Source organism: Petaurus breviceps, unplaced genomic scaffold, assembly GCF_028583685.1.
Source record: "Petaurus breviceps papuanus isolate PSGF00001 unplaced genomic scaffold, PetGlider_PUasm1.0 91041, whole genome shotgun sequence".
NCBI classification, from domain to species: domain Eukaryota; kingdom Metazoa; phylum Chordata; class Mammalia; order Diprotodontia; family Petauridae; genus Petaurus; species Petaurus breviceps.
The window spans coordinates 29,570,938-29,594,213 of NW_027187400.1; the positions used below are offsets into that span (position 1 = coordinate 29,570,938).

Sequence of the window (23,276 nt, forward strand, 5' to 3'; positions counted from 1 at the left end):
GTGACTAATCCAAGGACATACAGCTAGTAAATAGCATCAGTGGGATTGAACCTATGACTATGGAGATTTACTGATTAGCAAGTGACTAATCCAAGGACATACAGCTAGTAAATAGCATCAGTGCGATTTGAACCTATGACTAATGGAGATTTACTGATTAGCAAGTGACTAATCCAAGGACATACAGCTAGTAAATAGCATCAGTGCGATTTGAACCTATTTGCTTCATGTTGGAGTTCAATGGACAATGCCCAGCCCAGGAATCTGCATTACCCTCTTCTACCCCCAAATCCAGAAAAGTTCCAGATCTGGAACCTCCTTGCTTTTTCCTGCTCTGCAGCTAGGTGGTGCCATAGTGCATAGAGCACCAGCCTTGGAGTCAGGATCACTTCAATTCAAATCCAGTCTCAAACATTTACTAGCTGTGTGACCCTGGGCAAGTCACTTAACCCTGATTCTCCCCCTCGCCATCCAAAGAATTGTGGAGCAGTTACTTACATTGGGGAATAAAGAACTTTGAGGACCAGTCCCCTGGGTTGGCTCCTGAAGCTCAGTCTTTCCTGGTTCCCCAAAAGAAGGGTGCCATGGCAGGGATGACTGGACCTACCGTCACTGTGAAGTTTATGGCCATAGGGCAGTCTCTGAAGCTTTCTGAACCTCAGTTTGCTCATCTGTAAAATGGAGATTTTATTATGTGCCAGGTGACAAGCAGGGTGGACTAGTGCGGTTCAGACTGTAAGCTTGTGGAGGACAGGAGCTGTCTTTCCTTTCACTGATTGTGCCCTCAGTGCTTAGCAGAGTACCGTATACACAGTAGGTGCTCAATAAATGTTCACTGGATAGGAGAAAGTTGTGGGGAAGGTGCCAACCAGGGACTGAGGATACAAATGCAGGCGTGAGTCCTCCCTGCCCTCGAGCACCTTACGTTCTGCCACCTTGATCCGAGGTTCAAGCTCAAGCACACACAGAGCATGCGGGGTGACATGTCAGTGGTCTTGATTGTTTCTTGCTGCAGGAAATACTACAAGTTCATTCTGACCAGGAATTTTGAAGCCTTGAACTCCAAAGGCGGGGGAAACCAGGTGTCGTTACTCAACATCATGATGGACCTGAAGAAATGCTGCAACCATCCCTACCTCTTCCCTGTGGCTGCGGTGGTAGGTTCAGGGCTTCGGGATCCTGAGCTGTTTCATCTACCAACCCAACCTTGTTCTCTGAGGGGCCATTTTTGTGCTTGCTTGGGGTATTGTGGGAGTTACTGATGACCCCTTCTGCCCTGAGCTTTTCTCTTGCTCTGGAAAAACCTTGCTTTCTGCCCATGTACATGGCTCTCCCCATGCCTGGAATGCTCTCCCTTCTCATCTCCCTCCTCACCAAAATCCCATCTTCTCCAGGAAACCTTTCCTGACCACCTTAATTTTGGTGCCTTCCCCCCACTGATTCTCTCTTACTATACACAGCTTGTTTGCACAGTGTCTCCCTCATTCGACTAAATTTCTTGAGAGCAGGGACTGTCTTGGTATCCCTAGTGGCTTAGTATCCCAATGGCTGGGGCACATAGTAGGTCCTTACTGACTGTGTACAGTCAGCTCCCTAATATCCACATATCCACAGGATACTTGGGCACAATCCCCAAGTCATGACCATGTGCCAGGTGACAGACAGATAGCAGAGTTGTTTTATTTTGCTAATTGGAGTCAGGAGACACCAGGTCCAAAACCCACCTCTCTGGACCCCAGTCTCCTCAATTGTGAAACAAAGGTTTTGACCTCTCTGTCTGTTGATTCTCCCATCTGTGAAATGGAGTTAAGAAGACCAATAGTAGCTAACTCATGGGGTATGTAGGATTTAATGACATAATGTATGTTAAGCTCTTTACAAATGCCAGCTACCAGCCAAGCTAATACTGAAACGAGTCTGTCTTCTGAATGTGCCAACTTGTGGCGAGGGGTCAGCAGACCAGTGGTATGGCAAGAGGCCCTGGGAGCCAGCTCAGTATTCACACAGTTTGCTGTAGTTAATCTACAGAGAGGATGGCATACATGTGGACCACTCAGAAGCAACCGTTTATCCATCTGCCTCTGCCTCCCTAAGGGGATGTTATTTTGAATGGAGGCAAATAGATCTCTTGGCCACTCCGTGGTGGGCAGGCAACATGGTGCCTGCTGAACATGGAGTCCTTTACTCCAAAGGGATCTCTGGCCATCACAGGGGAGATTCTGTCTCCCTGGCCTGGGCATGCGGGGTGGGGGGGTGCTGGGAGAAATGCCAGGATTAGAACCTGACTCCAGCTCAGATGTTGCCTGGCCTAGGAATAGCCCACTAACTGGGAAGTGATCTATTTCACTTTTAAATTCCCTTTTTAATATATTTTATTTTTTCCCCAATTACATGTTAAAGCAATGAGTTCTAAATTCACTCTCTCCCCCTCCCTGAGATGATGAGCAATGTGATATAGTCACTCCTAGATTCCTAATATCCTTTCTGGCTTTTGGGTCATGTACTGAGTCAGTCTGTAAGCCTCCTCACTTTCCAAAGCCCTCTCAGCCTTCCCCCAGCCTCCTCCCTCTCCAAAGCCCTCTCAGCCTTCCCCCAGCCTCCTCCCTCTCCAAAGCCCTTCTCTTCAGCCAGCCTCCAGCCTCTTCACTTTCTAAAGGCCCCCTCCAATCCATCCTCCACACTGCTGCCAAATCAATCCCCCTAAAGCAGAGAACTGACCATATCATGTGCTTCCTCAATAAACGCCCATGGCTCCCTATTACCTCTAGGATCAAACCCAAATCTCTTTATTCAGCATTTAAGGCCCTTCAAGAGAGCTGTTCCAAAGGGGAACAGCTTGGCTTGGGAGGCAGTGGGTCCCACTCCACGGAGGGCTTCAAGCCGAGGCCATGTGGCCACAGATAACATCTGTCATATCAGGGACTCCTCTGTGGCTGCTGCCGTCCCTTTAGCTCTCCAGTTCTGTGATTTTGGCACAAGGCACATTCTTCCCCTTCATCCACTCCACAGGTCAGGCAAACTTATTGTTCCCCACACTGGACATCCCATCTCCTGTCCCCATGCCCTTGCATAGGCTCTCTGAGGCTCCTCCTCACCTCACCTCTGCCTCTTAGAAAACTTATTTTGAGGACTCTGCTCATGCCCCACCTTCTACAGAAGCATCTCCTCATTTCCCCCAGGGGCACTGCCCTAAATAACCTTGTATTTACTTTATGTAGGTTTTATATTGGACAGAAAGACCCGAGTTCAAGTGCCACTCCTGACCCAAACTGTTGGTTGTGACCCTGAGCAAAATTCATTTAATCTCAGTGCTCTCCAAGCACTATTAGGAAGAGGGCAAACCTGCATTGGTAGAGGGAGTTTCCTCAGCCGGAAATTCCCTGTACCACTGAGATCACAGGCCCTGTCCCTAGTCCTGCCCATATTTTGCATGTACCTTTCTATCTACTTATCTCCTCTGTTAGAATGCAAGCTCCCCGAGGTCAGGGCTGTTTCATTTGTGCCTTTGCATCCCCAGCTCCTCGTACTATGCCTTCAGAATGTCAGCTGGTGCTTAATGAATGCTTGTTCATTGTTGAACAGGAGGCACCAGTCTTGCCCAACGGCTCCTACGATGGCAGCTCCTTGGTCAAGTCTTCCGGGAAGCTCATGCTCCTGCAGAAGATGCTGAAGAAGCTGCGTGATGAAGGGCACCGGGTCCTGATCTTCTCCCAGGTGAGTGTTCCTGCCTGGTGTGGCTTGGTTCTCCGGGGCTGTGAGGTTAGAAGGATCAGAGCGTCCCCTTCTGCCCTCTTATGGGTGGAAGGAAGTGGCCTCCAGGGTGCTTAGTGCTTTAAGTATGATCTTATTTGATCTTCACACTAAACCTGGGAAGGAGGGGCTGTTATTGTCCCCATTTTACAGGGGAGGAAACTGAGGCAAACAGAGATTAAGTGACTTGCCCAGGGTCACCCAGCTAGTAAGTGTCTGAGGCCAGATTTGAACTCAGGTTCTCCTGGCTCCAGCCTCAGTGCTCCATCTCTGCTCCCTTGCTTGCCACACCTGGTATCTCAGCTGCTGGGCTGATCTACTGCCAGGATGGGGAGAGTAAGTCACTTGGTTGAGCTGGCTCCTTACCAGACTGGGCTCCACTGTAGATACCAGTCACTGGACCTCTTGGGGCTGCTTTGAGCTTTCCAAACTCCTAATGTTTTAAGCTGGTCATTTTCTGCGACATGAATCCATGTAAGAAGAAGAAACCTAGCAGAGACAGAAGGAGGAAGAGGAGGAGGGAGAGACAGACAGAGAGAGACAGACAGACAGACACAGAGAGAGAAGAGAGAGGAAGAGGGACAGAGAGAGACAGACAGACAGAGAGAGACAGACAGAGACAGAGAGGAGGGAGAGGGACAGAGACACAGAGGGAGAGACAGAGAGAGAGAGAGACAGACAGAAACAGAGAGAGACAGAGGAGAAACAGAGAGATACAGGGAAAGATAAAGAGATAGAGACAGAGACAGGCAGAGAGAGAGAGAGAGAGAGAGAGAGAGAGAGAGAGAGAGAGAGAGAAGGAGACAGAAAGAGACAGAAACAGAGAGAGACAGAGATACAGAGAAACAGAGAGAGACACACAGGGAGAGACAGAGACACACAGAAAGAGAGAGAGAGACACAGACAGAAAGACTGAGAGACAGAAACAGAGAGAGAGAGACAGGGGTGTACTAAATACTCAATTAGCAGCCAGTTAAAAAGCACCTTACAATAACAATTAGAGGACACTTTCCTTTTTTTTTCTAGATGATACACTGACCAATCTTCCATATCAGTATAATTACACACACGTACGTATACATACACACACATACATACATCTTCCCTCTGTTATAAGTATGTGTTTTTTGGCATAGATATAGACACACTGTAATAGGAGGGCTGCACGCACATACACATATTCCTTTATCTTTCTGGGTCTCAGTTTCCTTAACTTCTAGACCTACAAGAGGCCTTTCCAGATCTCCTTAATTCTAGTGCTCTCCCTCTGTTGATTACCTCCAATTTACCCGGTATGTGGGTCTTGTGGATACATATTTCTTTGCTTGTTGCTTTCCCCTTTACTCTGTGAGCTCCTTGAGAACAGGGACTGTCTCTTTGTCTTTCTTTATGTCCCCAGTGTGTGCCTGGAGCACAGTAGGCTCTTAACAGATGCTTGTTACAGACCTGATGACAAAGTTAGCAGCTGTGTCTTTGCTCTTCCGGTGAGTCGGGCCAGTGTAATCGCTGGGACGGTGCTCTTCCCATGGTCACCCTTGCTTCTCCCTCCAGATGACCAAGATGCTGGATCTTTTAGAGGACTTCCTGGAGTATGAAGGCTACAAGTACGAGCGGATAGACGGTGGCATCACGGGAGGTCTTCGGCAAGAAGCCATCGACAGATTCAATGGTATTCTTCGGTTTCTTTCTGCCTGGAACCCAAGACTGAGCAAAGTTACCCTGGCTTTCCCCTCTTTTTTCCCCAAAGGGAGTTTTCATGGAGCCCTAGCCAGTGATGGTATTGCTTGGGAGTGTTGGGAATATACCCCAGGACTTAATGGTTCGTTCCTTTGCTGGAGGGGATGGAGAGGGAATTTTCTGAAGGCTTCTAGTGCATGTCTCTGTGTATGCACACGTATATGTGTGGGTGCATGTGCTCGTGCATGTGTAATGTGAACACGTGTGTGTATTTTAGCTGAGTTCAAAATATGGCAGAAACTTAGACTAATATGAAATCCGAAGAAGAAGTGGAGAGGTTGTTTACTCATTAGCTGGGCTTTGAGAAGTGCTACCCACACACTAGAGAGGCTGATAATTATGGGTTTACCGTAGGGCTCATTTCAGTGATCATAATGTTACAAATGTCTTTTCATTTGTTCTTCCAAGACTTAATATTAGCCCGCCCCATCCTTGTTATTGGGGTTAGGAAATCGAGGCAGCTGAGTTGCAGTGGTGGGTGGGGGGCAGCTGACGCTCTCCAGGCAATAATGGTCCCCTCCTGGGTACCAGCCTCTCTCCCACCCTGAGGGACGACTTGCACCCACCCAACAAGAGAGCATGGAGAGTGTCTGCTGAGCCAGAGTTTAAAGCTGGTCCCTGATACTGCTGTAGCAGAGCTGTTTGTCTGAAAGGAGATCTCTTCATGGCTGCAGGGGTGTGGGGTTTCTGGGTGGGTTTCGCTGTGTGCCTGTGTTTGTGTTCCCTTGCGCTCTGCATTGGGCTTGAAGGTCAAGCTCTTAGCTAATGAACCTGTGTCATGAGGTGAGGGACTGCTGCATCCCTAACATCATCTTCCATTCTCTCAAACTTGCCCGTGTCAATGGTTCTGAGGTTCTGGCAATCAGAGGCTGTAGGACCCTGACAATATCTACTAGGATTGAGATTAGCTGGCACCCAGCTTAATTTGCTAGCTCTATTTTGCTTACAAAAACACAAACTGAAGGAAACAATCTAAAGAGGGTGGCATGCCTTTAAAAGAATGAGAGGAGGTTCTCTAGTATGTTTGGGGGGTGGTTCCCCTATGGAGGATGTATCTAAAAGGAGCTTGGGATGGGAGTGTGGATGTGTTTGCCATCTGAACCCATAAAAGGAATGCTTGATCATGAGATCACAGACCCAAGATCAAAGTTTAATAATCTGTATTGTGCCAATGGGCTATAAAAAGGAATAACTATTAATTAGGGTCCTGTGTTTAAATTCTGCACCTAACCAAGGACTGCTATGTGAAAAGATTTCCTTGGTTGACTTGGGCTAGAAAGATCTCTCATTCTTTTTTTTCTCCCTTTCTCCTCTTCCTCTTCTCTTTCCCTCACCTTCTAGTAAATTCTCAATTGTTCCCTTCCTGGCAGGATATCACAGGGCTGTGATAAATTAATGAGAAAATTAGAATGAAGAAATAAACCCATTCCAGTTGATAATGCAGAAGAGTTAACTTCTTAGTTAAGGGAGTTAACTGGGGCAGGAACTTGCCGAGAACTGTTGGCCGACTCCACCCCCTGCCCAGAGTCCCCGCTAGGTTGCCATCTTGCCTTGGGGAGTCTGTCTGTATCATTCAGGATTTAGCTCCTTGCCCTCGCTTACCTCGTGATATGGGACAGACCTTTTTCCTCTCTAGCTCCTGGAGCCCAGCAGTTCTGCTTCCTCCTCTCCACCCGGGCTGGTGGCCTGGGAATCAACTTGGCCACTGCCGACACTGTCATCATCTACGACTCGGACTGGAATCCTCACAATGACATCCAGGTCTGTCGACTTGCAGTTCTGCAGGACTTTGCTCAGGGCTGGCCACCCTGCAGTAGAGTGGTGATGTGTGAGTTCACAGTCCTGGTAGAGGTCCCAAGAGGCTTTATGCTACTCTGTGGAGAGATTGTAGCAGCCTTGAAAAGCTCCTCCTCCCCACCACAAACGGTTCTTTGCCTAGATTTCTATTGCTTCCCTTTGCTGACCTCTCTCTTCCCTCATCACTCTGGTCTCCCTATGCTAAAATTTCATGGTCAGATAAAGAAGCTGGCAGGATCCCCCATTTCTGGGCCAGTCCTTGCCCAAATGACCTGGGACTGGACCTGTTGGGGGATCTCATCTGACCTTAGGTCAAAACATCATTGCAGCATCAGCTGTGAAGTCACAGACAGAGGGGGCTGCCAATTTTGGGAGGGAGAGGCTCAGCTGTCCAGATATTTAAGGAAAAAAGTCTGGGCAAAGTGGGAGACCTTGTAAGGGTCCTGGGCCAGAAAGAGAAGAGCTCCGAACTGGGGAGTCAGACCATGGATTTGTTCCCCTTAGCTCCAAGTCAAACAAGTCACTTATAGTTTCTGTCCCTCAGTTTCCTTGTCTGTAAAATAAGGGAGTTGAACTTGATGGCCAAGAAGGTTTTCTGATTCTAATTCACACCAACAAGCATTTACTAAACACCTTCTGTATACCCCCCCCCCCCCAAAGACAAAAAAGGGAGGTAGTTCCTGCCTTCAAAGAGTTGCTGGAGGTGAGAGTGTGGGTGGGGTACAAGACAGTCCATAGAATCACAGATGGTCAGAGGTGGGAGGGACCTGCTAGGTCCCTTAGTGCACCTCTCCCCACTGTGCCCCTCCCTCCCTCCCCCTGTACTCCATCTTCCCGTGCCCCTCCCTCCACCCCACCCCGCAACTTTACAAAGTAGGGAAGCCCAGTCCAGTTCAGGGATCTCGGTGCCCAAGGTCAGGTGACTAGTTTAGTGGCCTCTTCCCACCCTGTCCCAAAGGCCTCGATGTCTTTTGGCAGTAAATGAGAAGGGAGATTCTGGGCACAGAGTTAGTACAAGAAAAGGGTAAGAAGAAAAGTAGATTGGGAGTTGGCACATGGGGATCATGGGTGAGGCAGAGGCTGTTGAAGGAGGCGATGGGAGAATGAGGGCGCCATAAGAGGTGAGGAGCCAGGTTTTCATAGACATAAGGTTGAGGACCAGGCGCATGGCAGAAGGAGTGGAGGGTGAGGGGAGAAGGGGGTGGTTATGGGCAGACACAGAGACACTTGACCTCTCCCCAGCCCCTGCTATCCACTTTCCCCTCCCTTGTCAAGCCCAGAGGTTTAAACAGTCACAAACCCACCAGCCCACTCAGGGAGAATTCATAGTCAAACATTTGCTCAGGGGTGTGCCCACACATCACATTGACTTTGCTGAGACTCAGTTTCCCCACCTGTAGAAGGGGGAGGATAATTGAGTACCTGCTTCATATGATTGTTTTCAGGATCAGATGAGATTGTGGATGGAAAGCGCTTGAAGGCCAAGCCAACATGCATTTATTAAGCACTTACTGTGTTAGTGTCTGCGGCAGGATTCAGACCCAGGTGTTCTGATGCCGACGTCCCATACTCTGTCCACTCCACTGCACTGCCATGATAGCTAGGGGGCGCCAAAAGCACAGACCTTTGGACATGGCGTCAGGAAGACCAGAGTGCAAATCCTACCTCAAGACACTGACTAATTGTTGTTGTCTTTGCCCTTTGGCATCAGGGAGGTGATGACATGACTCACAGTTGACTTTGATTTCAGTGAGGAAGGGCTGTGCAAGGTCACCAGCCTCATTTTCTCCTGCAGAGCCATCTGGGTCCAGTGGGCAAAAGTCACTTACCTCTGTTTGCCTCAGTTTCCTCATCTGTAAAATGGGGACAATAATAGCACCTACCTCCCAAGGTGGTTGTGAGGATCAAATGAGATATTTGTAGAGCACTTAGTATGGTGCCTGGCCCATAGTAGGTGCAACATAAATGCTTATTCCATTTCTGTGCATCCCACACACCCATCCTGTTTCTCCCAGCGTTTTAGTACACATAGATCCGCTCTTGGTGGTTTTACTGATCTCTTTTAAAAATCACTGTCCCTTCCCAAACCGTGCCTTCATTGTAACCACTATGCGTAGTTAAGTAGAACAAATTCACAGATTGTATTAGCCTGTAAAGGTATGCCTCACTCTGCACCTGTAGTCCACCACCTTTCTGCCAATTGTCAGGAATCACGATTCACTCGCCATGTTGATCCGTGCCTGTGCCCAGATGTTCACACACTTGCCGCCCGTTAGCTATTGCCTGAGCCCTGCTTCTGGCCATGAATAGTGAATGACTGCCACCCACAGGCCTTCAGCAGAGCCCACCGCATTGGGCAGAACAAGAAAGTGATGATTTACCGCTTTGTCACGAGGGCTTCGGTGGAGGAGAGAATCACCCAGGTGGCCAAACGCAAGATGATGCTGACACATCTGGTGGTGCGGCCTGGCCTGGGCTCCAAGTCCGGGTCCATGACCAAGCAGGAGCTGGACGACATCCTGAAGTTTGGGACGGAGGAGCTCTTTAAAGACGATGTGGAAGGTAAGAGCCTCTCTGGGGCTGAGCTGCAGCTGACTCCCGGGAGTGCTGCCTCTCCTGGGCAGAACCTTTGCTGTCCTGAGTCCCAAATGGCTCCCAGGTGATCTGCTTCACTGGGCTCAGGGGGGTTGGACAAAATGATCTCCAAAACCCTTTCAGATATAAATCAAAGAACTTGTGGCCCCTCAATGTCTCTCTTAAAAAAAAAAACGTTTCATCAGATATTTCCCAATTACATGTAAAAACATTTAACAATCATTTTTTAAAAATTTGAGTTCCAAATTCTTCCCTCTCTCCCCCCAGTGTCTCTTTTTCAACAAACCCCAAGGCCATTTTCAGTGTGCCATAGGCACTCCATTTTATGTATCTACAATGGTGCCATTTACGTGTCTTCTCAAAATTTATTTCAGTAATTTCTGATTATGTTGAGTAATTTTATGCTCATAGTACAATTCCAGGCATTGCTTTATATAATCACCACTTTCCCCCCTCTTTTAAATGTTTTATTATTACTTATCTTGCTTCCTGAGGAATCACCAATGCCCAATAAAACCTTCCTTTGTAACAAAGAAGTGCGGTCAAGTGAAATAAATCAACACAGTGGCCATGTCTGAAAATTGTATGCCTCATTCTGCACCTGTAGCCCACCAACCCCTTGCTAAGAGGCAGGAGGAGGCCTTGTTTGCCATCTGTAAAATGAACAGTTGAGATGAGATGGGCTTTGAGGTCCCTTCCAGCTCTAATTTAATTATCCTTTCATTATCAGTCTTTTGTAGTCATGGTCAGTCACTGTATTGATCAGAGAGCTAATTTTGTTCAGTGTTATTTTCTGTTATATTATTGTGGTCATTTTGTTCTTTTGGCTTTGCTTGGCAATAATTCATCCAAATCTTAAGTTTCTCTGATTTCCTCATACACATCATTTCTTGTGATGCAATAATATTTCATTACATTTGTTTATCACAATTTGTAAGCACTTGCTTTCCTTCCAGGTCTTTGCCATTAAATGTTGGTATAAAGTTAAATATTAAATTAAACATTAAAAAGTTAAATATTAAATGTTGGTATAAAGTCTTTCATTCCCTTGGGGAAAATGCCTTATAGTAGTATCATAGGGTCAAAGGGTATGTATGGTTTAGTGACTTTTATTTAAAATATAAGCTTAAATTGTTGTCCAGAACTGTTGGGTCAGTGTGGTCCTTAGCTCTACCAACAATGCATTTACATATCATGGCTCCAATGAGGACCCACATATTACAGTATCTTTGAGAGGAAATGCCCTCTAATCCATGTGTCTCTGTCATTCATTCTCCCCATTCCCCCTTTTCCTGCCAGATCTAACATTGGCAGATATCTAAAATCCAATATTTTCTTTTTTTAAACTCAGTTTTATTTTATTTTTAGGTTTACATTCTCTCCTTTCTACCTCCCACACTTTCACCCCTATTAAGAAAGCAAGAAAAAAAACACCCATTACAAACATGTATAGTCAAAAAAACAGTGCTCACACTATCTACACCCAACGAACAATGTCTCAGTCTGTACTCTTCAGTCTGTCACCTCCATGTCAGGAGGTGGGTGGCATCCTTCATCACGAGTCCTTTGGAGTTGTGGTTGGTCATTGTGTTGATCAGAGTTCCTTCAAAGTTGTTTGTCTTTATAATATTGTTGTATTGTATAAAATTGTTCTGCTGAGTCTAATGGTTTCTCACTAGCATCTCTGTCTCCCAATCATCAGGGCCAGAAAAAAATTCCTTCATTTTGCAGACCTTTATTGATGCTCATATACAGTTTAAAACTCCATGCTCAGAACTGGTAAGGATCAGAGATCACATGTAGTTGAGTTAAGACAAGGCCCTGCCCTTCTAGAGCTTATAGGGAAGGTGAGACATTCCCTGATTCTAACGTGTACATTGGCAATTTTCATGATGAAAAGATTCAAGAATTACAGAGATGCTTTTTGCAAAGTAAAACATCCCATAAGTTAAGCAGTTGGTAGGTTTGTCTACACCAGTGGTTCCCAATGTTTTTGTTCCATGAACCTCTTTCAAACACAACAATAAAAATAATTGTGAACAGCCAGTGTAATTTAATATACTGCTTACACTATTCTTCACCATTATTTACTGATTAAGGCACCGTTAAGGAATTCTTAGCCTTTGGACCATTGTCGTGAACCACCAAAGGAGTTTGCAAATCCCTCAATGGGAACCACCAGTTTACGTCCTACTGAACAACTGGCTTGAGGATTTGTTGAATGGAATTGACTCGTTCTGATAGACGTGGCCTTGCAATAGAAGGAAGGACTGTTTCTAAGCAGCGGAGAGAATCCCTAGGTTGAGCCACTCACAGGGCCATGTAATTCAGAGCTGGAAGGAGCTTTATGAACCATCTGTCCAACCTCATTTTCTACCTCAGTGCCTGATGCATGATAAGTCCTTAATAAATACTTGCCGATTGATCCATAGGAAACTGAGGCCCTGAGATTTTTAGTGGTGTGCCCGAGGTGACACAGCAAAAATTTGAAGTTAGGGGACATCGGTTCAAATCCATCCTCTCTGGGGATTTTAATGTCTATCTGTAGGACCTTGGATAAGTCACTGAACTTCCACAGGCCTCAGTTTCCTCATCTGTAAAATAGGATAAGTAAGACACAGGCCCTGCCCTCATGGAGCTTCTAGGGAAGATAAGACTTCCCTGAGATGCTCTTCCAGCTCAGAATCTGAGAGCTTCCCCCCTACTTTGCCCCAAAGTCTGCCGGTAGCAACTCCTGCCCGAGCCAGCCTTGCCCGATGCTTTGTCTCCCATTAGGCATGATGCCTCAGGGTCAGCGGATCAACGTGCCCGAGCCCGTGGCGCCCGCCCCCGATGTCCAGGCCTCCAAAGGTGGTGGCACCTTAGCAGCTGGGGTGAAAAAAAAGCATGGCAGCACCCCACCAGGTAGGTAGAACCCTGTCCTTGACTGCTGTCCAGGCCCCTCCGTGCCTTTTCTGGACTCTGCAGTGGGCCTTGCCTGGAGCCCCTGCCTCAAAGTCGAATGATTCCTTTAGTGAAACACCTGGTCGCCTTCCCCTTGGTCCTTTCCCCACCCTTTTAATTTAATCCCCATTGACGCCTTCACTTTGGGTGCCATTGACATTGGCTGTTCCCCATGTCTGGATGCCTTGCCTCCTTGTAGTCTCCCTGCCTCCCTCTATGGCTCAGTTCAAATCCTACCTTCTATAAGAGGTCTTTCCCAGTGCCCTCAGCTGCTCGGCCCGTGTATATCCTGTTATGCCCTTAGTCCTTTAGGTGTTGGCTCCCTCCATAGAATGTGAGTTCCTCTAGGACAGGGCCTGTGGGTTGAGGGCTTTGTCCCATGCTTTTTATCAAACACACAATAAGTGTTTAATAAATGGTCATTGACTGGCTGCTCACCCACCCTGGACTCTGCCAAGGATTGGTAGAAGCTACTTCATTTTGTCCTTGTTACAGCCTTCAGTCCCATCCCAGATGTCCCAGCCCATCCTCCAGGACATTACTAGGGCAGGGCAGGGTTTTATAATCAAGAATAAATGATATAAACAGAGTATCTCATTTGAACCTCACACTGACCCCATGAGGTGGGTAGTACCATAGGCATTGCCATCCCCATTTTACAGATGAAGAAATGAGCTCAGAAAAGTCCTTGGTGTAGTGGATAGCACCTGGCCTTGGGTTCAGGAAGACCCAAAGTTTCAGTCTCACTTCAGACACATACTAGCTGGTCCTTTACTTGTCTGTGCCTCAGTCTCCTCATCTGTAGAATGAGAAGGTTTGACTCATGGCCTCCAAGGTCCCTTCCAGCTCTCAATCTGTTCTGCTAGATGCTTTCTCTGACAGTTATTAAGTATTAGAGGTAGTTTTGTGGCCCAGGTCATTCTGACTCCAAGTTCAGTGTGCCACCCACCAGGAGACATACATCGCCTTTTTATTGGAAAAGATGGATAATTCCCACTCCCCTTACTCCCAAGTAGAACCATCCCTTGTAAGAAATGAGTACAGCCAAGGACAACGAATGAACACATGATACATGTCTGGAGAGGTATGCCTCACTAAGTACCTGTTGCCCCCCACCTCTCTGCCAAGAGGTTGGAGGCATGCTTCACCAAATGGAGACATTTGTCACCCATACATACCCATGCCTTTCTCATGGCAGCTTAGCGCTTAGCACAACACCTAGCATGTATGTTTTTTGGATTGCATTGGACTGGAAGAGTAGGTCAATAAGGGACTCATCGGGCTCTGAATTTGCTAGGTTGTCTGACTTTTGGAGTTCCTGAAGCCTCCTGCCCTCCTCCAGTAGGGGTTCCCAGAGCCCGGCCCCTTCCTCACCGACTGCCCCTCTCTTGTGTGCCAGGTGACAACAAGGATGTGGAGGACAGCAGTGTGATTCATTATGACGATGCCGCCATATCCAAGCTGCTGGATCGGAACCAGGACGCTACTGATGACACAGAGTTACAGAACATGAATGAGTACCTCAGCTCCTTCAAGGTGGCCCAGTACGTGGTCCGCGAGGAAGACGGAGTGGTAATGAAGGACCCTTTTCTGCCTTGGGGTATCTCCTTCCCTCCTGGGCTGGCCGCAGCCTTGGGGAGCCTTGCCTATGGAAGGGAGGGGACCTGATGGGACCTCCCTGGCCCCTTCCAGCTCTGAATCTGTGAGCCTAGGGGTTCCTGGCACCCAGCACTGAAGGCACTGCGGAGGCGGGTCCCCTAGAGGCACCCCAGAGAGATTGCATGCCCTCCAGGAGTGGGTCAGGGTAGTGATAAAAGGGCAGCTGGCCTTGGGGTATCTCCTTCTCTCCTGGGTTGGCCACAACCCTGGGGAGTCTCGCCCATAGAAGGGAGGGGACCTGATGGGACCTCCCTGGCCCCTTTCAGCTCTGAATCTGTGAGCCTAGGGGTTCCTGGCACCAGCACTGAGGGCACTGTGGAGGCAGGCCCTCTAGAGGCACCCCAGAGATCACATGCCCTCTGGGAGTGGGCCAGGGTAGTGATAAGAGGGACAGCTGGCCTTGGAGTCAGGAGTCTGAGTCCTGGCTCTAATCCCGAGGGCTGAATGAACACCGGCAAACCCTTTTGCCTTTCTGAGCTTAAGTTTTCTCATCTGGAAATTGGGGGTAATACTGCTTATGTTACCTATTATGGGGGGAAACACAACATATGAACCTATATAGGAACAATGCATAAAAGCCATATAAATATGATTTATTATTATAATAATCTGATTGGAAAGGTAAAGAATCTCATTAAAAAAAGCTCTTCAGAGTACAAGGCAATCTATGCCTTGTCTACTGAATGAAGGGCACAGTCTCTTGTTGGCCCTAGAATCAAAGGACCTGAGTTTCAGTCGTGATTCTGCCACTTCCTGATTGGGTGACTCTCCCCATCTCTCTGGGCCTCAGTTTCCTTATCTGTAAAATGAAGAGATTAGACTAACTGGCCTCTGAAATCTCTGCTAGCTCTAAGTCTGTGGTCCTAAAAAAAACGGTAAAACAAGATTTGAACCAAGACTTTTTGAATGAAAGTTAGTGATCTTTCCACTATACCAAGTTAGCTCATGTTCAGGCATTAGTTGGAGCAGGTGGATTCTGAGTTTTCTTCCAGCGGTTAACCTATGGTCATGTGATCCTCTGAGTTTAGAGATGAGGGAGATAGGGGAGAAACAGAATAATCAGGAAAGGATCACGGAGGAGGGAGGGATCTTAGCTGGGTTGAAGAGGAAGGAAAGAAATAAGAAAGGAAGGGAGGAATTGAGGGAAGGGAGGAGGGAAAAAGGGAGAAGAGAAGGAAGGAAAGGGAAAGAAAGGAAGGGAAAGAAAGGAAGGAAAAGAAAGAAAAAAGGAAGGGAGGGAGATAGGAAAAGGAGGGAAAGAAGGGGAGAAGGGAGGGAGGGAGGGAAGGAGGAAGGAAAGAAGGGAGGAAGGAAAGAAAGAAGGGAGGGAAGGGAGGGAGGAGGGAAAAGGGAATGAAAGGAAAAAAGAGAAGAGAAGGAAAGGAAATACAGAATAGAAGGGAGGGAAGAAGGAAAGAAGGGAGAGAAGAAAAGGAAGAAGGGAGAGAAAGAAGGAAGGAAGAAAAGGAGGGAAGAAGGGAGGGAGGGAGGAAAGAAGGAAGGGGAAAGGGAGGGAAGGGAGAAGAGGAGAGGGAGGGAGGAAAGAAGGGAGGGAAGGGAGAGAGGAGGGAAGAAAGGGATGGAAGGAAAAAAGAGAAGGGAAGGAAAGGAAATACAGGGAGAGAAGAAAAGGAAGAAAGGAGAGAAAGCAAGAAGGAAGGAAGAAAGGGAGGGAAGAAGAGAGGGTGGGAGGAAAGATGGAAGGGGAAAGGGAGAGGAAGGGAGAAGGGAAGAGGAGAGGGAGGGAGGAAGGAAGGAAAGAAGGGAGGAAGGAGGGAAAACAGGGATGGAAGGAAAAAAGAGAAGGGAAGGAAAGGAAAGACAGAACAGAAGGGAGGAAAGAAGGAAAGAAGGGAGAGAAGAAAAAGAAGAAGGGAGAGAAAGAAGGAAGGAAGAAAGGGAGGGAAGAAGGGAGAGAGGAAGGAAAGAAGGAAGGGGAAAGGGAGGAAGGGAGTAGGGAAGAGAAGAGGGAGGGAGGAAGGAAGGAAGAAGGAAAGATTTATTAAGCCCTTACTATGTACCAGGCACTGTATTAACAGTGGGTATACAAATATAAGCCAAAAGAATGGAAGTTCATGCCCTCAAGGAACTTACCTTCTAATATGGGAAGACAGCACACCAAAGGGACCTGAAAGTGGGGGGGGGGGGAAGAAAGAGGAGGTGAATGAGGAAGGTCTTTGGCTTGAGGCTGTGTTTGAAGTCCCAAACCTGCAGAACAGCATGAATGCTGGATGCCCCGAGCCCCTCCACAAGATGGTGGCTCTGGGAGGAGCTCCCCAATGGAGCACGGCCTGGTGGAGGGATGTTCCAGGCTGAGGAGGGCCTAGGTGTTGGGGAAAGTCCTAGGATATGCCAGCAGTAGAGGAGACATGACTGTGAAGTCCAGAAAGTCAGGAACAGGGCCAGGACAGGGGGAGAAGAGAGCTGATGTCGAGGCCAAGGAGGAGTGGGGCTCTCAATGACCCTCCTTCCCAAATACCACCCACAACCACCTTGGACCCTGAGGGCGCTGGGCCCCCCCCCCCCCCCCCAGACAGGCTTCAGCCCAGCTCTGCTTGCCGGCCCAGACTGGGTTGCCTGCTCTGTTTCCAGGAGGAGGTGGAGAGGGAGATCATTAAGCAGGAGGAGAACGTGGACCCCGATTATTGGGAGAAGCTTCTCCGTCACCACTATGAGCAGCAGCAGGAGGACCTGGCCCGAAACCTGGGCAAGGGCAAGAGAATACGGAAACAGGTCAATTATAATGATGCTTCCCAGGAGGACCAAGGTATGACAGCTGCCCTGGGGTCAGGGCTCAGGGGGGAGGGGCTCCTGGGGCAGTCCCTGGGACTGACTGAGCTGCATGGCTTCTCCAAGAAGGGGGAGCCTGGGCTTGTCCTTTTTTTTTAGGGAGAGAAGGGAAGCTTTTTGGTAACAAACAATAGGGACGTGAGATCTGGAAGGGCCTTCTGGTCTAACCCCTTCATTTGTCGGAAGAGGGAATTAGGGCCAAGAGAGGCCAGTGACTCAGCCAGAGTCATAGGAAATGTCCTTGCTGAAACCGGAATGGGGGCTTCTTACTCTAAACTCAAAGTTTTTTCTCATTCATTCAGTTGTGCAGTTGTTTTTAGTCCTGTCTGATCCTGCATGACCCTTTTTGGGGGTTTCTTGGCAAAGATACTGAGGTGGTTGGCTATTTCCTTCTCCAACTTATTTCACAGATGAGGAAACTGAGGCAGATGGGGGAAGTGACTCGCCCAGGGTCACCCAGCTGCTAAGTGTCTGGAAGATGAGTCTTCCTGACTCCAGGCCCAGCATTCTTACCCCCTAAACCACCAGCTGCCTCCCCTCTTGTTTTAGGATAGATTAAAAATATTAGGAGGAAATTTTCTGATGGCTACTACAAAAAGCATCCAGTTACAAGTACTTGTGGCTGATTCTCATGCGCTATGGGGTTTGGGGGGCAGTGATCTAGCTGAGTGAGGTCATTTGGACTGTGCTTCTTGGAGAGAAGGAGGGGATTATGACTTGAACAGGCGCAGGGGCCAGACTTCTTGGTACTGTAGCAGCTTGAGGTAGTGGATAGGGCTCTGGTCCTCAAGTCAGGAGGATCTGAGTTCAAATCATGCCTCTGATACATCCTGGTTGTGCGACCTTGGGCAAACCGCTTCATAGTTGTTTGCCTAGGTTTTTTTCTGTAAAATGGGGATAACAGCAACCCCTAGCTCACCCTAGGAGTGTTCTGAGGACCAAATGAGATGGTTGTGAAGTTCGTAGCCCAGTGCCTGGATGCAGTAGGTGCTGTATGAGTGATGGCTGTTGTTATTATTACTGTTGGGATAGAGAATTCTGGTCCTACTTTTTGCTGCCAGTTTGAGTCCTTTGACAAGTCATAGGGGAAAGAGCCGTGGATTTAGAATCAGAGGCTCTGGGTTCCAATCCTGGCTCTCTTAATGTATGACTTTGGGCAAGTCACTTCTCTAGGCCTCATTTCTTCTTCATTTGTAAAATGACGGGGTGCAACTGGACTAGATGTGACCTAGGCTCCTTCCAGTTCTAGACTGAGAATTCTAAGTCTGTCAAGTGGAGGGGCGGGACTTAGGTCTCTTCTGGCTCTGACATCTTATAATCACTCCACAAACACCTGTGTCAGGCACGTGCCAAGTCAAGATGAGAGTGTGAAGCTCGGAATGAAGTAGCCCCTCCCCTCAGGGAGCTTCCATTCTGTTAGGGGAGCGAGGTGTCATTGGCTCAGTGGGCTTTCTGTACAGGCGGGGGCCCAGGCTGCTTCCTGCAGCCTGCCCCTTGGCTGGTCTTCATGGATACCTTGTCCCTGTTGGTCTGGCCCCGGCCCAGCCGGAAGCCTCAGTCCCTGGAGAGGGGGCGGCAGGCGTGGCTGGTCGGGGTCACTGCCTGTCCCCTTGTTTCCCTTCTCCCCGGGTACGACAGAATGGCAGGATGAGCTCTCGGACAACCAGTCGGAGTACTCCATCGGCTCCGAGGATGAGGATGAGGATTTTGAAGAGAGGCCGGAAGGTCAGAGTGAGTTGGGGTGCTGGTGATTCCCTGGGAATGAGGGTGACCCGGATCTGCACTCCTCTGCCCCAGCCTGCTCCACCGAGGCCGAGGCTGGGCAGCCCCAAACCAGGATCTCAGCAACCAGAAGGGCCTCAGGGAGATGGGGGCTGGCTGAGAGCATTGACCGGGGCTTGGACAGCTCCATCCAGACTTGGTACAGCGTTCATCCATCTGTTAGTGCCCTCATCTGGAGGCAGGGGGTCCTGGGAGATGGGGCCTCCTGAGCCCTGGGATTCCTGCTTGGATTTAGAGGTGGCAGCCCCCAGCACTGTGTGTGAGTGTGTGCATGAGTGTGAGAGTGAGTGTGTGTGTGTGAGTGTATGTGTGTGAGAATGTGTGTGTGAGTGTGTGTGTGTGCATGTGTGAGTGCACATGTGTGTGAGTGTGTGCATGTGTGAGTGTATGTGTGTGTAAGTGTGTGAGAATATGTGCGTGAGTGTGTGCGTGTGTGAGTGTATGTGTGTGTAACTGTGTGAGTGTGTGCGTGAGTGTATGTGTGTGTAAGTGTGTGAGAATATGTGTGTGTGAGTGTGTGTGCGTGTGTGAGTGTGTGTGTGTGTGTGTGCGCGTGCGCACACTCGCGCAGGCTAGCCCAAGATCTAGGGCAGGAAGACCAGGGCTCAGGAGTTTAGGCAGCAATGGTTCCTAGGCTCATGAGTCTCTTAAGTTTGACCCTGCCTGATAGATATCCCTGGCTGGTGACTGTCCTTTAGGTGGGAGGAGACAATCCCGGAGGCAGCTAAAAAGTGACCGAGACAAACCCTTACCCCCTCTGCTGGCAAGAGTTGGAGGCAACATTGAGGTGAGGGTCCTGAATGTCTCCGGTGGGGAGTTTGGGAAACTCCTATTCCCTCCCTCCTCCCCCTTGCCTATCCTCTCTCCTCCTGTTTCCCTTCTATGCTCACCTGTCCCTCCCCACCCAGGTCCTAGGGTTCAACGCCCGACAGCGGAAAGCCTTCTTGAATGCAATCATGCGCTGGGGTATGCCCCCCCAGGATGCCTTCAACTCTCACTGGCTAGTCCGGGACCTCCGAGGGAAAAGTGAGAAGGAATTCAGGTAAAGGGCCCCTTAGCAATCTGCTGTGGATGCTGTCATCTTGGCTGCCCAGAGGCCACCTCCTCTTGGGGTACCCTGGCTGAGTGAGCCAGGGTCTACCACTCTGGACAGGATGGCATCACCAGCCCAGGAGTCAGAGAGCCTGGGTTCAAATCCCACCTCCACTCCATGCATCATTTTCCTGATCTGGGCCCCAAAGAGGAGATTGGGCCACATAATCTCAAAGGCCCCTTTCCAGATTCTAATGTGACCATCCAGGAACTATGTCAAGATCTTGCCTCTGTAGTGATGTGGTCTTGGTCGGTCTTTCTTTTTCCCTGATCAGCTGTAAGCTCATGGAGGGCAGGGACTGTTTCAATTTTGGTTTTGTATCTCTAACACCTAGCACAGAGCCTAGCACATAGGAACACCTTAGTGAAAGCTTGTTGATTGCAATGTACAAAAGGTTGATATCCTGAAGACCCTGGCCATATCTTCCCCATATTCTTCAGAAGTAACCAACTTTGAAGACCTCAAGAGGCTAGACGGGTGGTTGGTTCTTAGCCTTAGCTCTGCCTCCCTAAGATAGGGCATCTTCTCCCCTGAACTGCTGGCCCAAGGTAGAGTGGGTGAAGTCACAGTCTTTTGGATTTTTTAATGTCCCATGATTTTTCCCTGACAAAAATTAGCCCCGGGGGTAAGCCCTGCCCATTTCTACCTTTGGGGCAAATCCTGGATAGAGAGGCATCTGCCCTCTCTTGGCTGACTCTTGTTTTGCCATGGGCTCCCTGTTGTCCCCAGGGCCTACGTGTCCCTCTTCATGAGACATTTGTGTGAGCCAGGGGCCGATGGGGCAGAGACCTTTGCGGATGGTGTCCCTCGGGAGGGGCTCTCCCGACAGCATGTGCTCACCCGGATTGGAGTCATGTCACTAGTTAGGAAGAAGGTGGGTGAGTAGACTTTTACACGGGGCCCTTCAGGGATGACTGTCCTGGTTCCTGGCTCTGCTGAGGAGAGGGCCTGGGCCTGGGGGTGGGAGACTCATTCTCCTAGCGGTGGTGGGCAGGAGAGAGATGGTGATCAAGAGGAATCTAAAACGAAGGATAGGAAACTGGAGCTCCAGAGGAGACAGTCATCGCCAGGCCACAGAGTACTGTAGAAATGTGAGTTTTCATTAATAGCAATAGTTATTATTAGAGCATTCTATTGATATTTATATATAGTGCTTCAAGGTTTGCAAAGCACTTTACAAATCTCATTTTATCCTCACCACGACCCTGGGAGGAAGGTGCTATTATTGTACCCATTTTACAGATAAGGAACCTGAGACAGACAGAGGTTAAGTGACTTGAACAGAGTCACAAAGCAAGTAAGTGGCTGAAGCCAGATTTGAACTCAGGTCTTAGCCCACTAGTCACTGGGTCACCTAGGTGCTATTATTATGAAGGCTGGATCTTGCCCCAACTCTCTGGATTCCAAATACCCCTTGGATGGCATTGTGGGCCAGAGAAGGAAAAGTAGGGGTTCTTTCCATCCTTCTGATTTCCCCACAAAGATCTGACTCCACAGATTTTGGTGATCTCTGTTCCTGTCTGGGCCTGGGAGACCCAGAATTGGAGGAAATAAGCTTATCTAAGTTTGACCCCTGGCTGTCAGGGCCTGGACCCGCTCTTTGGGAGTAGGGAAGAAAACACAGGGTCCCCTGATCTTCTTCTACCTGTGCTGGAATGTTCTGTCCTATCCTGATTTGTCATGGCTTAGAGGGTCTTTGGAAACCAGTTGTGAATATGACCTCCTTGGCCTTAGGTCCAGGAGTTTGAACATGTTAATGGGAAGTATAGCACACCTGACTTGATTCCTGAGAGCAAGAAATCCAGTGAGATTGTCTCCTCAGACCCCAACACCCCAGTCCCAGCCAGCCCAGCCCATCTTCCTCCTGGCCCTTTGGGGCTACCAGGTATGATAAACCTTGAAGTGGCCAGTTTGGGGCCTGGGAAGCAAGGGGAGGGTGGGGAACTCTCTTTTGAATTTGTCACTTTTCCACTTTCATTTTCTGTCTTGAAAGAACAATCAGACAATTTTAACAATGAGATTGTCCTTGTCCCAGGACTGTATTGTCTAAGGATGATAGAGATATAATGCCCAGATGAGGAAGGCAGTCAGACTACATCATGACTAAGAAGACGTGGGCAGTTTGTGTTGAGTTCTGGGCACCATGGGTCTATATCTGCATCTCTGTCTATGTCTATGTCTACGTCTTTGTCTACGAATACTTCTACATGTATGTCTATGTCTACATCTGTGTCTGTGTCTATGTCTATGCCTATATCTATCTATATAGATAGGTATACTATCTTTCTATCTATATAAAGATAGATAGATGATGGATAGTTTAAGATGTCTCCAGGACCTCTAGTTTTAACTTTTTTTTTTTCCAAATTTACCTACTCTTTCTTCTGCCTTCCGCCCACCACCCCAACTCCCCCTGGCTATTGTGAAAGCAAGAAAAACAGAATCTTTGTTCCAAATACATACCCTCAAGCAAAAGCAATTTCCACGTGGTCACAAATCTGTGTCCCCATCTTCCTTCTATCTAGAGATAGACAGTGTGTCCAGCATGATTCCTCCACCTTTAGTCATTGTAATGGTCGGGATTTTAACTCTTTCCAACTAGTGGGTGCCATATTTTAGGAAGGACATTGATTGGTAGGTATGGGGAAATTTCCTAGAGAAGGGGAACCTAGATGGTGAGGAGCCTGGAGATGACTGGCAGAAGTAAGTGGAGATGTTCAGTCTATTTGAAGGACTGTCTTGTGGAAGAGGGGCAAGCTATTGTGTTTGACTGGAGAGGACAGAAAGAAGGAAGAGCCTTGGGGGGAAGGTGCTAAGAGGTAGATTCAAGCTTGATGTAAGGCAAAACACTTTCTTCCAAAGAGGACCATCCCAAAGTGGAATGGTCTGCTGCAGGCAGCACTTAGTACCCTTCCCTCTTCCTGTACCCCTTCCCCTTCTGGCTATGAGAGTCTTGGTTCAAATTATGGAATCAGGAGGACACTAAGAACCATGACCATTAGCAAAAAGAACTTTCATTGAATGGGAAGATTGCATTTCCATTAGCAGGAGGGGAACTCTGTAGAGATTGTTTGAGGGGGCAGCCCATAGGGGAATCTTCTGACTTCCCTGGTCCCTAGAGATTATTGTT

General features: G+C 48.4%; 1 protein-coding gene across 1 annotated transcript in view; it reads left to right on the top strand.

Annotated features, from left to right (window-relative positions):
- The window catches only part of CHD5 (chromodomain helicase DNA binding protein 5), a 159,031-nt gene that overhangs the window by 108,491 nt on the left and 27,264 nt on the right, over positions 1-23,276 (top strand). The window contains exons 17-29 of the mRNA XM_069079557.1: positions 1,016-1,157; positions 3,583-3,714; positions 5,302-5,419; positions 7,124-7,248; positions 9,615-9,846; positions 12,655-12,783; positions 14,222-14,394; positions 17,074-17,248; positions 18,910-19,002; positions 19,752-19,840; positions 19,962-20,095; positions 20,876-21,020; positions 21,881-22,031. Of these exons, the coding sequence (XP_068935658.1) occupies positions 1,016-1,157; positions 3,583-3,714; positions 5,302-5,419; positions 7,124-7,248; positions 9,615-9,846; positions 12,655-12,783; positions 14,222-14,394; positions 17,074-17,248; positions 18,910-19,002; positions 19,752-19,840; positions 19,962-20,095; positions 20,876-21,020; positions 21,881-22,031 (1,838 nt within the window). The remainder of the gene's footprint in view (positions 1-1,015; positions 1,158-3,582; positions 3,715-5,301; positions 5,420-7,123; positions 7,249-9,614; positions 9,847-12,654; positions 12,784-14,221; positions 14,395-17,073; positions 17,249-18,909; positions 19,003-19,751; positions 19,841-19,961; positions 20,096-20,875; positions 21,021-21,880; positions 22,032-23,276) is intronic.